The sequence below is a fragment of the Oncorhynchus masou genome, chromosome 21 (assembly GCF_036934945.1).
Source record: "Oncorhynchus masou masou isolate Uvic2021 chromosome 21, UVic_Omas_1.1, whole genome shotgun sequence".
In the NCBI taxonomy this organism is placed as follows: domain Eukaryota; kingdom Metazoa; phylum Chordata; class Actinopteri; order Salmoniformes; family Salmonidae; genus Oncorhynchus; species Oncorhynchus masou.
In genome coordinates, this window is record NC_088232.1 from 15,413,771 (window position 1) to 15,429,872 (window position 16,102).

The window sequence follows — 16,102 nt, forward strand, 5'->3', positions numbered from 1 at the left end:
GGCAGGCTAGGGTGTGTATGTGTGTGTGTGTGTGTGTGTGTGTGTGTGTGTGTGTGAGCATGTCTATGTACCAGTGCGTGTGTATGCGCGTGTGGATGGTTGTGTATCCGCAAGTGTGTGTGCTTGCCTGCTCATGCATGTGCCATTCTGTATGTGTGTGTGTGTTTCTCTTGGTTGTAATAAATATGTCAATGGCAAATTCAGCAGCATACAGCGGAGTGAACAAAGCCAAGACAAACAGTGCCCCAGGACAGCTAGCCCTGTACTAGGCTAGCTAATAGGTTTTCTGTTTCTCTAATGAACAATCAGTTCTTTCCCCCATGTTAAAAATATTACAGACTCAGTGGAGGGATGGATGAAGAAAGGAAGAAAGAAAAGATGGAGAAGTAGGAAAGAGAGCGACTAAAAAGTGAGCGAGAGTAATGGAAAAGATGAAGAAATAGAGAGGGAGAGGGTGAAAATTGAAGAGAAAGGGCAAGTGGAAGAAGATGGACATGGGGACACATGCTAGGTAGGACAAAGGGAGAGGTCGTGCAAAAGGAGAGCCAGCAAGGAACATACTCATCGAAGTGATCAAGGGATGGAGGCGAGAGAGAACATAGAAAAAAGAGAAGAGACGAGAAGTGAAGAAAAGGAGATTAGTTCATCCAGCGTCCTGCTGCCTCTCCGGCAGTTAATATGTTTTTGGCTAGTTGCCGTTGGTTGCTAGTTTGGGGCTAATTGTGAGCTCTGGGCCTGGTGTTGAATGAGATGGAGCCTTCTCCTGCTGGCAGACTACAGTGTGTGTGTGTGTGTGTCTGTCTGTGTGTGTGTGTGTGTCTTGAAGGAGCATTCTCATGTTGGCTGGCCAAGTCAAACAACACAGAGGTGTGGGTGACATGCTGCACTCCTCCACTCACTAACACTAATCCTGGAATGCTCTGTAGTCACACACACACACACACACACACACACACACACACACACACACACACACACACACACACACACACACACACACACACACACACACACACACAGACACTGTCTCTCTTCCCGTCTTGTTCTTCCCTCCTTCATTCTGTTTCCTTCTCCCTCTTCCTCCTTGTCATCCCTCTCTCCATGTCTCTTTCTCTTAATAAACCCCACCTCCAACTCTCCCTTTCTTGCTCTCTTTCTTTTATGCATCCTCTGCTCAACACACAAGATGGATTTGTATACTAAGGGTGTGACAAAACTGAGCACATAACATACATTATGGGTTCCTTAAATGTACAGTGCCAAATATAAACAAATAAAGTCTCCCAATGATAATGAACATGAATTTGGAGTATATAAATTATTAAATATTAAAGCACTAAACCCATCACGAAAGGGTTCAGCATTACAAAAGTCATACTTAAATCCAAACTGGTTCTTAATAACAATGTCTCACCCCATGTTCAATAATCCCCTTTTTCCCTTTATTGAGATTATAATAAATAATCTCCCAAATATTGCTATTTTTAAAACAAGCCATAGGTTGGTTGCAATTTATATTTAATCCACCAGAAAAAAAAACAGAACAAATAATACAACTAATATTGTGGTTAAACTCAAATAATAGATAAAAAAAGAAGAAGATATATATAGAAAATAAAAATAAAAGTATAATCTTTGTAAATTATATCATAAATAGGACTGGTGGAGTTATGTCACACATGCAGCGAACAAAAATATATGGAAACGCAAAATTACAACCATCTAACTCCAGCATTATCGCAAAAATAGAAGAGGAAAACAGAAGGGGGGAAAAGTAGGGAACTTGTCTGTCGGCTCTGCATTAAAGACAATAATTGGTTAAAGAAAATTGTGATAAATAAATAAGTATACCAGTTTAATTTAAGGACCAAAAAAAGGACAGCTGTGCCATATAGATTGCAAAATAGTTGGGAAGAGATTTTCAAAGTACCGATTCCATGGCACATGGTTTACGAACTGATATGCAAAACAACGTCCGATTCAAAACATAGAATTATTCAATCTAAATTATAACACAAAATTATTGCAACCAATAGCATATGATATATATGGGGGATACAACCATCCCAGCTCTGCAGATTTTGCTGCAAAGAGACAGAAACATTAGATCATTTATTTTGGTACTGTCCATATGTAGCTTGTTTTTGGTCACAGGTCCAGGAATGGCTGAATAATTGCAACATTTACCTGGAGCTAACTCTGCAGATAGCACTACTGGGTGACCTGAAAAGTCATAAACTGTGTTCGAATACTCGCATGTACCGCACTAACCATACGCTTATTGGTCATGGTATGGATAAATTTAGTATGCCAAAAGTTCCCAGATGTTGTACTAAATTTGCCAAAATATGAAGTATTTGAACACAGCTATAGTCAATCGATGAATAAAATAATAATACTTGTATCACAAATCTGTAGAAATTATGAGAATAGAAAGGTTCAAAACTTTTATGAAACATCACAGCCCAGTTGAAAAATACAGTATATGGCAAATAGAAATCCAATATGGATGGTGTTAAGAGATAGACGGGAGGGGTTGAATGGAGCTGAAGGGTGGGACTAATAATAATAGCTAATAACAACAAGATAACTAATGTAAAACATAATGTCACGCCCTGGTCTTAGTATTTTGTGTTTTATTTATTTGGTCAGGCCAGGGTGTGACATGGGTTTTGGTATGTGGTGTGTTTTGTCTTGGGGTTTTTCATAGGTATTGGGATTGTGGCTTCGTGGGGTTTGCTAGCAGGGTCTATGGCTGTCTGAAGTGGTTCTCAATCAGAGGCAGGTGTTTATCGTTGTCTCTGATTGGGAACCATATTTAGGCAGCCATATTCCTTGGGTGTGTCGTGGGTGATTGTCCTTGTTTCTGTCTCTGTGTTACTTTGCACCAGTATAGGCTGTTTCGGTGTTACATTTCTTGTTTTGTAGTATTCGTGTTTCCTTTATTTTATTAAACATGAATCTCAACAGCCACGCCGCATTTTGGTCCGACTCTCTTTCACATTAAGAAAACCGTTACACATAATGTATATAGGGTCAGAACTTTTGTGAAAGAAACATATGCGAGAGGTCGAGGTTATAGGAAGGACAGGAGAATTATATATATATATATTTTTTAAAACTATTGTAAAATAGACTGTGCCCGTAAAATGTATATAGTATATATAAGCCGGAAGTTGTTGTATGTATAAGCCTTAGAGTTGTTGTTCAGTAGTTTTTCTCCAATTAGGGGAGGGGTGGAAGGGTTAGAAAGTAAGAAAGGAAAAACTTTTACTTAAAAAAAAAACTTTTATTCCTAAAGAAAATGAAATACTTTTAACTCCATCAATTTTTCTTGACACTCAAAAGTACTTGTTACATTTTGAATGCTAAGCAGGACAGAAAAATGAGCAAATTCACACACTTATCAAGAGAACATCCCTGGTTATCCCTACTGCCTCTGATCTGAATTACTCACTAAACACATGCTTCGTTTGTAAATGATGTCTGAGTGTTGGAGATTGCCCCTGGCTGTCCGTAAATTAAAATAAACAAGAAAATTATGCTGTCTGGTTTGCTTAATATAAGGAATTTAAAAGGATTTTGTAACAGCGTTCTTCGTTTGTTGCAAGAGAGTCGGACCGAAATGCAGCGTGTTGGTTACTCATGTTGTTTAATGAAACAAATGACTAATACATGAAAATACTGAGACAAAATACAAAACAACAAAATGGAAGTACAGCCTATCTGGTGAAACTACACAGAGACAGGAACAATCACCCACAAAATACAAAGTGAAACCCAGGCTACCTAAATATGGTTCCCAATCAGAGACAACAAGAATCACCTGACTCTGATTGAGAACCGCCTCAGGCAGCCAAACCTATGCAACACCCCTCCTCAGCCGCAATCCCAATAACTAAAAAACCCCACTACGAAATACAACAACATAAACCCATGTCACACCCTGGCCTGACCAACTAATTAACGAAAACACAAAATACTAAGACCAAGGCGTGACAGAACCCCCCCCCTAAGGTGCGGACTCCCGGACGCACCTCAAAACCATAGGGAGGGTCCGGGTGGGCGTCTGTCCATGGTGGCGGTTCCGGCTCGGGACGTGGACCCCACTCCATAAATGTCATAGTTCCTCCCCTTCGCGTCCTGGGATGATCCACCCTCGCCGCCGACCATGGCCTAATAGTCCTCACCCAGAACCCCACTGAACTGAGGAGCAGTTCGTGACTGAGGGGCAGCTTGGGACTGAGGCAGCTCGGGACTGAGGGGAAGCTCGGGACTGAGGGGCAGCTCGGGACTGAGGGGAAGCTCGGGACTGAGGGGAAGCTCGGGACTGAGGGGCAGCTCGGGACTGAGGGGCAACCCAGTACTGAGAGAAAGACCAGCACTGAGAGGAAGCCCAGTACTGAGAGGAAGCCCAGTACTGAGATGAAGCCCAGCCAGGCAGTTGAATCCGGCAGATCCTGGCTGACTGGCGGATCTGGAAGAGTCTGGTTGACTAGCGGATCTGGAAGAGTCTGGTTGACTAGCAGATCTGGAAGAGTCTGGCTAACTGGCAGATCTGGAAGAGTCTGGCTGACTGGCAGATCTGGAAGAGTCTGGCTGACTGGCGGATCCTGGCAGACTGGCGGCTCTGGCTGCTTCATGCTGACTGACGGCTCTGGCTGCTCCATGCTGACTGGCGGCTCTGGCTGCTCCATGCAGATTGACAGCTCTGGCGGCTTCTTGCAGACTGACAGCTCTGACTGTTCCATGCAGACTAACAGCTTTGGCAGCTCCTTGCCGACTGGCAGTTCCTTGCAAACTGGCAGCTCCTTGCAGACTGGCAACTCCATGCAGACTGGCAACTCCATGCAGACTGGCAGCTCCTTGCAGACTGGCAGCTCCTTGCAGACTGGCAGCTCCTAGCAGACTGGCAGCTCCATGCAGACTGGCAGCTCTAGCTGCTCCATGCAGACTAGCAGCTCTGGCTGCTCCATGCAGACTGGCAGCTCTGGCTGCTCCATGCAGACTGGCAGCTCTGGCTGCTCCATGCAGACTGGCAGCTCAGGCTGCTCCAAACAGGCAGGAGGCTCCGGCAGTGCTGGAGAGGAGAAAGGCTCTGATAGCGATGAACAGGCGGGAGACTCCGACAGCGCAGGAGAGAAGAAAGGCTCCGACAGCGCAGGAGAGGCGAGGCGCACTGTAGGCCTGATGCGTGGTGCTGGCACTGGTGGTATTGGGCCGAAGACACGCACAGGAAGCCTGGTGCGGGGAGCTGCTACCGGAGGGCTGGGGTGTGGAGGTGGTACTGGATAGACCGGACCGTGCAGGAGCACTGGAGCTCTTGAGCACCGAGCCTGCCCAACCTTACCCGGTTGAATACTCTCGGTCGGCCTGCCAGTGCGGCGAGGTGGAATAGCCCGCACTGGGCTATGTAGGCGAACCGGAGACACCGAGCGCAAGGCTGGTGCCATGTAAGCCGGCCCAAGGAGACGCACTGGGGACCAGATGCGTAGAGCCGGCTTCATGGCAATTGGCTCGACGCTCAATCTAGCCCGGCTGATACGCGGAGCTGAAATATACCGCACCGGGCTATGCACCCGCACTGGGGACACCGTGCGCACCACTGCATAACACGGTGCCTGCCCGGTCTCTCTAGCCCCCCGGTAAGCACAGGGAGTTTGCGCAGGTCTCCTACCTGTCGTAGCCATACACCCTGAAAGCCCCCCCCAATAAATTTTTGGGGCTGATTCCCGGGCTTCCATCCACGTCGCCGTGCTGCCTCCTCATACCAGCGCCTCTCCGCTTTATCCGCCTCTAGTTCCTCCTTGGGGCGGCGATATTCACCAGGCTGTGCCCAGGGTCCTTTTCCGTCCAGTTCTTCCTCCCATGTCCAATTCTCCAAGTGGTGCAGCCTCTCCCACTGAAGCTGCTTCTGTTGCCTCTCCTGTGGCTCCTGCCTGTTAACACGCTGCTCGGTCCGTGTGTGGTGGGTGATTCTGTAACAGCATTCTTCGTTTGTTGCAAGAGAGTCGGACCGAAATGCAGCGTGTTGGTTACTCATGTTGTTTAATGAAACAAATGACGAATACATGAAAATACTGAGACAAAATACAAAACAACAAAACGGAACGTGAAACCTAAGTACAGCCTATCTGGTGAAACTACACAGAGACAGGAACAATCACCCACGAAATACAAAGTGAAACCCAGGCTACCTAAATACGGTTCCCAATCAGAGACAACGAGAATCACCTGACTCTGATTGAGAACGGCCTCAGGCAGCCAAACCTATGCAACACCCCTACTCAGCCGCAATCCCAATAACTAAAAAACCCCACTACAAAATACAACAACATAAACCCATGACACACCCTGGCCTGACCAACTAATTATTGAAAACACAAAATACTAAGACCAAGGCATGACAGATTTACACTTGTACTTTTACATTTGATCCTTAAGTATATTTGAGCAATTACATTTACTTTTGATACTGAAGTATATTTCAAACCAAATACTTTTAGACTTTTACTCTAGTAGTATTTTACTGGGTAACTTTCACTTTTAGTCATTTTCTATTAAGGTATCTTGACTTTTACTCAAGTATGAGAACTGGGTACTTTTTCCACCACTGGCACTAAGTACTGTGTACGCATTTAGATGGCCATTTCATGACTTGCACAACATAAAGTAATTTAGGAGTCAGTTTGATGTGCAGCACTGAGTATACAAATGTAACTGCTTATTAGCATAAGCAGAGCCCACATGAAGATGGTGGAAGTGGGTGTGATCTAACAGATCTAGAAGTGTGTGTGTGTGTGTGAGTGTGTGTGTGTGTGTGTGTGTGTGTGTGTGTGTGTGTGTGTGTGTGTGTGTGTGTGTGTGTGTGTTGACATCATTGCAGTGGTAAGACTGTAATCACTTGCTAAGAGCTAGTTGGAAGACCTGACCACACAACAACACCACAAGCTCTCTCAAAGCATAATGGGTTAACAGAGCGAGAGAGGAATATAATGGGTTTTTTTTGGGAGGAGGATACACATCAATTCAAATTGAATTGGTCACATGCGCCAAATACAAAAGGTATAGACCTTACAGTGAAATACTTACTTACAAGCCCATAACCAACAATGCAGTTATAAGAAAATACATGTTAAGTAAAAAATAAATACAGGGGGTACAGGTACAGAGTCAATGTGCGGGGCACCGGTTAGTTGAGGTATTTGATGTAATATGTGCATGTAGGTAGAGTTAAAGTGACTATGCATAGATAATAAACAGAGAATAACAGCAGCGTAAAAGAGGGGGGGCAACGCAAACAGTCTGGGTGGCCATTTGATTAGCTGTTCAGAAGTATTTTGGACCTAGACTTGATGCTCTGGTACCGCTTGATGTGCGGTAGCAGAGAGAACAATCTATGACTAGGGTGGCTGGAGTCTTTGACAGTGGTTAGGGCCTTCCTCTGACACCGCCTGGTATACATGGCAGGGGGCTTGGCCCCGGTGATGTACTGGGCCATACGCACCTGTCACGCCCTGGTCTTAGTATTTTGTGTTTTCTTTATATATTCTGTCAGGCCAGGGTGTGACATGAGGTTTTTGTATGTGGTGTGTTTTGTCTTGTTTTTTTTCTTAGGTATTGGGATTGTAGCTTAGTGGGGTGTTCTAGCTTAGTCTATGGCTGTCTGAAGTGGTTCTCAATCAGAGGCAGGTGTTTATCGTTGTCTCTGATTGGGAACCATATTTAGGCAGCCATATTCTTTGAGTGTTTCGTGGGTGATTGTCCTTATGTCCTTATTTCTGTTGTGTGTTAGTTTGCACCAGTATAGGCTGTTTCGGTTTTCACGTTAAGTTTATTGTTTTGTAGTGTTTTGTGTTTAGTGTGTTTTTTTCATTAAACATGAATCTCAATAGCCACGCCGCATTTTGGTCCGACTCTCCTTCACAAATAGAAAACCGTTACAGAATCACCCACCACAACAGGACCAAGCGGCGTGGTAACGGGCAGGAGCAGAGAAATAAGGATTTCTGGACTTGGGAGGAAATCCTAGACGGAGAAGGACCCTGGGCACAGCCTGGAGAATATCGCCGCCCCAAGGAAGAACTGGAGGCAGCGAAAGCGGAGAGGCGCTGGTATGAGGAGGCAGCACGGCGACGCGGATGGAAGCCCGAGAGTCAGTCCCAAAAATTTCTTGGGGGGGTTCACAGGGAGTATGGCGACGCTAGGTAGGAGACCTACGCCAACTTCCTGTGCTTACCGGGGGCTAGAGAGACCGGGCAGGCACCGTGTTATGCTGTGGTGCGCACGGTGTCCCCAGTGCGGGTGCATAGCCCGGTGCGGTACATTCCAGCTCCGCGTATCGGCCGGGCTAGAGTGAGCTTCGAGCCAAATGCCATGAAGCCAGCTCTACGCATCTGGTCCCCAGTGCGTCTCCTTGGGCCGGCTTACATGGCACCAGCCTTGCGCACGGTGTCCCCGGTTTGCCTGCATAGCCCAGTGTGGGCTATTCCACCGCGCCGCACTGGCAGAGCGACCGGGAGTATTCAACCAGGTAAGGTTGGGCAGGCTCGGTGCTCAAGAGCTCCAGTGCACCTGCACGGTCCGGTCTACCCTGTACCACCTCCACGCACCAGCCCTCCAGTGGCAGCTCCCCGCACCAGGCTTCCTGTGCGTGTCCTCGGCCAGGTACCACCAGTGCCAGCACCACGCATCAGGCCTACAGTGCGCCTCGCCTCTACAGCGCTGCCAGAGCCTTCCTACTCTCCTGCACTGCCGGAGTCTCCCACCTGTTTAGCGCTGCCAGAGCCTTCCTCCTCTACAGTGCTGCCGGAGTCTCCCGCCTGGCCAGAGCTGCCAGTCTGCAAGGAGCTGTCAGTCTGCAAGGAGCTGCCAGTCTGCAAGGAGCTGCCAGTCTGCAAGGAGCTGCCAGTCTGCAAGGAGCTGCCAGAGCTGCCAGTCTGCATGGAGCAGCCAGAGCTGCCAGTCTGCAAGAAGCCGCCAGAGTTTGGAGCAGCCAGAGCCGTCAGTCAGCATGGAGCAGCCAGAGCCGTCAGTCAGCATGGAGCAGCCAGAGCCGTCAGTCAGCATGGAGCAGCCAGAGCAGTCAGTCAGCATGGAGCAGCCAGAGCCGTCAGTCTGCCAGGATCCGCCAGTCAGCCAGACTCTTCCAGATCTGCCAGTCAGCCAGACTCTTCCAGATCCTCCAGTCAGCCAGGATCTTCCAGATCCGCCAGTCAGCCAGGATCTTCCTGATCCGCCAGCCAGCCAGGATCCGCCAGTTAGCCAGACTCTTCCAGATCCGCCAGTCAGCCAGGATCCTCCAGTCAGCCAGACTCTTCCAGATCCTCCAGTCAGCCAGACTCTTCCAGATCCGCCAGTCAGCCAGACTCTTCCAGATCCGCCAGTCAGCCAGACTCTTCCAGATCCGCCAGTCAGCCAGGATCTGCCAGAACCGCCAGCCAGCCAGGATCTGCCAGAGCCAACTACCTGCCTGAGCTTCCTCTCAGTGCTGAGCTTCCTCTCAGTGCTGAGCTACCTCTCAGTCCCGAGCTACCCCTCAGTCCCGAGCTACCCCTCAGTCCCGAGCTGCCCCTCAGTCCCGAGCTGCCCCTCAGTCCAGTGGGGTGCTGGTTGAGGACTACTAGGACAAGGTCGGCGGCGAGGGTCGCCTATCTAAGGACGTGAGGAAGATGGACTAAGACTTTGTTAGAGTGGGGTCCACGTCCCGCGTTTCGTGGGTGATTGTCCTTATTTCTGTCGTGTGTTAGTTTGCACCAGTATAGGCTGTTTCGGTTTTCACGTTACGTTTATTGTTTTGTAGTGTTTTGAGTTTAGTGTGTTTTTTTAATTAAACATGAATCTCAATAGCCACGCCGCATTTTGGTCCGACTCTCCTTCACAAATAGAAAACCGTTACAGCACCACCCTCTGTAGTGCCTTGCAGTGGGAGGCCGAGCAGTTGACATACCAGGCGGTAATGCAACCAGTCAGGATGCTCTCGATGGTGCAGCTGTTGAACCTTTTGAACATCTGAGGACCCATGCCAAATATTTTCAGTCTCCTGAGGGGAAATAGGCTTTGTCGTGCACTCCTCTCGACTGTCTTGGTGTGTTTGGACGATGATAGTTTGTTGGTGATGTGGACACCAAGGAACTTGAACCTCTCAACCTGCTCCACTACAGCCCCTGGTAAACGTCCTGGTAATCCATCTGGCCCTGCAGCCTTGTGAATGTTGACCTATTTAAAGGTTTTACTCACATTGGCTATGGAGAGTGTGATCACACAGTCGTCCGGAACAGCTGATTTTCTCGAGCATGTTTCAGTGTTACTTGCATCAAAGTAGGCATAGAAGTAATTTAGCTCTGGTAGGCTACAAGGCCCACTAGTTTGCAAGCCCTGCCACATCCGATGAGTGTTGGAGCTGGTGTAGTACGATTTGATCTTGGTCCTGTATTGATGCGTTGCCTGTTTGATGTTTCGTTGGAGGGAATAGCGGGATTTCTTATAAGCTTCCGGGTTAGAGTCCCGCTCCTTGAAAGCAGCAGCTCTACCCTTTAGCTCAGTGGGGATGTTGCCTGTAATCCTTCTGGTTGGGGTATGTACGTACAGTCACTGTGGGGACGACGTCATCGATGCACTTATTGATGAAGCCAGCGACTGATGTACTCAATACCATCGGTGGTGTACTCAATGCCATTGGAGGAATCCCTACAAGGCCCTCTGTGCTAGCAAAACAGTCCTGTAGCTTAAATTCTGACCACTTTTTATTGACCGAGTCACCGGTACTTCCTACTTTAGTTTTTGCTTGTAAGCAAGAATCAGGAGGATAGAATTATGGTCATATTATATGTTTATATGTGTATTATGTGTGTTAACGTGCTGGTAAATATCCCTGCATTAAAGTCCCAGGCCACTAGGAGTGCCGCCTCTGGATAAGCATTTTCCATACTCTAAAAACCTCTAGACTTCCTTAGATATCGTTCACCAGCTGTTGTTTACAAATATACATAGACCGTCACCCCTTGTCTTACCAGAGGCTGCTGTTCTATCCTGCCGATACAGTGTATAACCCGCCAGCTGTATGTTATTCATGTCGCTGTTCAACCACGACTTAGTGAAACATAAGATATTACAGTTTTTAATGTCCCGTTGTTAGGATATACGTGCTTGTTGTTAGTCTATTTTATTATCCAATAATTGTACGTTGGCTAATAGGACCGATGGTAAAGGCAAATTACCCACTCACCACCAGATCCTTACAAGGCACCCTGACCTTCATCCTCGAAATCTCTGTCTCTTTCTCCTGTGAAAGACGGGGATGAGGGCCTTGTCGGGTGTCTGGAGTAAATCCCTCTCGCCCAACTCGTTAAAGAAAAAACAGTCTTTTTTACTTTTAGATGAATGTGTATTGTTGAATGAATGTGTACTACACTGTTGGAGCTCGGAACACAAGAATTTCACTACACCAGCAATAACATCTGCTAAATATGTGTATGTGAACAATAAAATTGGATTTGATTTGACAACTCCTGCCCCCTCTCCTCCACCCCCCTAAATGCCTGTGCTCCCCCCTCTCTTCAGTCTAAATGATCACAAATAAATATTAGTTGTTTGGCCAGGGGGTTGTGAGGAGACACCATGCCACCATTACCCTGAGACTCAGCCCAGCAGAGGTTAAAATGACTGCTCTATCCCAAGAACCAGTGTCAACTTCAAAGGACACACACTTCAAAGGACACACACAATGGACTGACGGTCGAGCGCTTGCTCTCTCAGTTGCTCCCTGAGCCTGCCCTCATGCTCTCCATCTATTTCTTTCTCCCCCTTTCAATTTGATCTCTCCAGCCCACTAGCTTTATCTTTCCCCTTGTTATTATCTGGCCTGTACTCTACCATATCTTTAATCATGTCTTTAAATATTTTTTGGTTTGATATTTTTTTGTTTTATCGTTTTCTTCTTAGGGTACATTACTATCCATTTAAAATTAGAAGTTTATAAAACCTGTACCCGTAGGCTACCACTCAAAATAACATTAAGAAATACATAGAGTTGAATAATAAATAATAGAAAACCAAAAAGATGTGGGCCTCCACCCCCACCCCCCCATCCCATTCCCCCAACTAGACAACATGTCTCCACCCCCCCCCCCCATGCGAATATTAATAGTAATAATCTATCGAGCTCTTTTGGCAGAGCGCTACAGACAAAGCAGAGCCGTAGCACTGTGGGCTGACTGGTCTCACTTAGAGGTGACTGCCTACTGATCAGGTTAACAGCATTAGAGAGCTGTTAGCTAGTCTGGTGGCTAACTGCTACTGTCAGAGAGCGAGAGAGAACACTAAAACAACCAACCAAAAACCCGGAACACAGAGCCAGAGCCAAGAACTGAAGAATTGAGGGCTTAATGAATGAGCTTGAGGGTTGACAAGGAGAGTTCAAGGTTCAGACAGATTATAACTACCGGAGGCAAATTAAGGTCTTCCCGAAAATGTTCCTACCTTCTTCATTGAATGCAGCCCTGTGACTTCACTACTGTAATCATTCTATTTTGGCCATTATATTTCAGTATGAGCCACATATTAAAATAGTTAGATACAGTTATCCCTGGAAGGGAATGGAGAGGATAAGGAAAGACTATAGAGTAACAGACATCAAGTCTGTAAGAGCATGTCTTGGGCAGTTTTCACTATAAAGATCAACCTTCTTGGATGTCTTATAATGGGACATAATGACCATCAAAAGCAGCATTTCTAAAGAGGCTAACCTACAGGCCTTACAGTATACAATATCAAGTTTACAGTAAGTTATCTCTAAATCTTTAAGTTCTTGGAACGTAAAGCTGAATCTCTAGGATGTCAACAAACACCTCTAATTGTCTCCCCAGTAGACAGTAGGCCTAAACATCCAACAATGCAATCATCTTTCATGCCATGAACATTTCTTTATCCAAGGTGAACACAGCACACCGAAACAGGCCAAGTCCTGTTCCTCCCTCTTCCTGGCTGGCTGTTTACAACTGATAGGCATCATAGAGGTGAGGGAGAGAGAGTTTGGAAGAGAGCCTCAGGGAGGGAGGGAGGGAGGGAGGGTTTGGAAGAGAGCCTCAGGGAGGGAGGGAGGGAGGGAGGGAGGGAGGGAGTTGACATGTTTATGTAGCGGACCTTGAGCGAACAGCCTTGAATCATAAATCATGTCGGAGGAACAGAGGGTAAGGCGGGGGGAGAAAAGGAGAGACAGTGGGGGACGGAGACGGTGGGGGACGGAGGCCCGTAGTATTGCTGTCTCTGTGCCTCGTGGAGGAAACTGTCAGGACAAAAACATCTCAGACAGCTTGCCACATACATGCCCTGACCACTGACCCCGAACCATACACAAACACCAGCCCTCTCTCAGATCTGTGATCAGATCAGGGACACCAAACAAACAGGAGGAACCCTCTTCTACAATAGAAAGGTACAGTAACAATACACAAGCCATACATTCTCTTAGAAACCTTATCTAATCATTGTCGAAGAAACTGTAGGGCCAAAACTTCTGCTTCCTGTGGGGCGTTTTAAAAAGTTGTCTTTTTAAGAGGATGTTATTTGCAGTGCATCGTCCAGGCAGGTGGTGCTACACAATGGTACACATTGGATGCTTTGCAAATTGGAACACGGAGGGGTAAATCAATGTCAAATGGAGCTCGGAGGGCACTTCTCGGATGCATACTCTGTTTGTATACATTTTGAAGCATACATCGATGCAAGCCGCAATAGAAAGTATGCACAGAATTATGATGCAACCATGTAAAAAATGATGCAACATTTATTGAAATCAATGGCCATTGTTTGAGCTGAAGTGAGAGAAAATAAACTCTGGCTTCAGAATGACATGTTGCCCATTCACATCTCATATGTTTTTCATCTTGATACGTTAATAAATAGATTCTATGTTCATTTTGGCATGTTTACCTGCCTACAATACCCACTGTAGTGTGTGCAGATGCAAGCCCATATGGGTCCGGGGAGTTCGAGTGCTTGTCAAATGTAATGTTTTATGCGTTTTCCACACTCTCGTCCTCACAAGAACATACTCAAGGGAACATCCTCATAGAATGCATGAGAGCGTGGAGCACGGTAGTATGCATATTGAGAAACACCCATTGTAACTTGATTCTGCTGAATTGTTCCTTCTTTATCTATCATTTTGTGATAATTACAAGAACAAAAACATTTAACCATAAAAAACATACCGTAGTTCTCCTTGGAGTCCCATCCCTTGTTGATGCTCCAGCGGCTGCCCCAGCCGCCCCCACCCCCACGCCTGTCCCCCCGGTCCCACTAAGCACAGGTTCCTGCTCCTCAGGGTTGTAGTTATAGTCCTCTGTGGGCTGCTCCTGTTCCTCTAGGCTGGCCCTGCTGCCAGGCCCACTCTCAGCCTGGTCTGGGTACTCCCAGAACAGAGGCCAGAACAGCTTCTTGTGGCCCAGCCACTCCTCCGATGAAAGGGACCAGTCGTTGCGGCCCCCCTCCCCCCCCTCCTTGGCCAGGTCCATCTCCATCTCTGTCTGTGGGTCCTCCACCACCTCGATGGTCACCTGGAGGAGAGGGGGGAGGCGAGAGAGAACGAGAGACAGAGAGTGACATACAGAGAGAGAGAGAGAGAGAGAGAGAGAGAGAGAGAGAGAGAGAGAAAGAGAGCAAATACACTATGAAAGAGATATTTTAGGTTTCAAATTAAATACTTTTTTCATTGCCTTGAACAACATGCCAATGCCAAACACACATGGTTTCTGCACCCTTCTCAACGTGTGTACTAATTAAATACTAATTGAAGTGATAATACGAGTAGCAAAATCTTTCCCAGGTCTCCAGTCCTCCTTTCATGTATAGAATATTGCATTCTGTGTAATCACAACTGAATAATGTGAAACCTTTATAAAAGTTAACCTTTTTACAACTGGGAATTGAGGGTGTGATTTCACACTTCACAATTATCCTCAGCAAATTGCAACAAAATCATAGAGTAAATTGCCTCTGGACCGAAGCTGTTGCCAAGAGTAACATTCAACACAATTGCTTGTGTAATCTTATGGAGTCTTACAGGCTGCATCCTAAAATGGCACATTATTCCCTATATAGTGCACTACTTTTGACCAGGACTGATAGTAATGCACTATATAGGGAGTAGTGTGCCATTTGGGTCGCAGCCAGGGTGTCACAGACTCTGGTGCGATTGATGGCTAGCAATTATTGAACACACAGTACTTTCCCAGATGATAGTAAAACAGCCATGACTGTAGAGTAATACTGATAACACATACACTGGCCACAAAACTGCTTCTGTAACTGTTGTCACAGCAATTGAAGGCAGGCTAGTAACGGTAGGAAGGGAATGCAACAGAGGTTAAAGAAACTATGGGGATAGGGGAAAAACCTTTCCAGTACTGTATGTGATATGTACTTCCTGGTGAAAATATGACTATGACCAGGTGTTTTTCCTGACATGACCTCACCGGGAAAAACTCTGGGTCCTAGTTATACCAGCAATAACAACTAGAGACCAGAGGTACTTCCCTGTAGCTCAGTTGGAAGAGCATGGCGCTTGCAACACCAGGGTCGTGGGTTTGATTCCCGCAGAAGACCAGTATGAAATGTATCCCCTCACTACTGTAAGTCGCTCTGGATAAGAGCGTCTGCTGAAATGTAAATGTTTCCATAGTCAGGCTACGTGTTCAGGGAAAACTCCTTGCTCAACCACTGTCCATTACCATTCTATATACTAACATTACTGCTTCTACTGTAAACAACCTAACATTTACAGGCTCAGCTCCAGATGTGCAACATTGGAAAGAAAAATAAACAACCCCATTCCACCCCCGTCAAACAACATGGTCTGTTCTGTCCCAGCCCTGTTGTCTTGGTGCCAGTCTGATGTCCTATCTGAACCCACTAGATTCTTGGGATGAACCAACCAGGGTACTGAGGGTTTGTAGACAGTGTGTCCAGGCATGTGTGATGAAGGTAAGGAAGGTGGTTGGGGTAGTATGTGATGAAGGGAGGTAGAGAACAGAGTGGAAGAGTGAAAAGGGATGACGGGAGAGATACTTAGAGTGGGGTTGTAAAGGGAGGTGTATGTGGA

General features: G+C 46.6%; 1 protein-coding gene across 1 annotated transcript in view; it reads right to left on the reverse strand.

Annotated features, from left to right (window-relative positions):
* Positions 1-16,102, reverse strand: part of ism2a (isthmin 2a) — a 71,392-nt gene that overhangs the window by 26,621 nt on the left and 28,669 nt on the right. Inside the window, 2 exon segments of the mRNA XM_064927545.1 lie at positions 14,214-14,276; positions 14,279-14,558. Of these exon segments, the coding sequence (XP_064783617.1) occupies positions 14,214-14,276; positions 14,279-14,558 (343 nt within the window).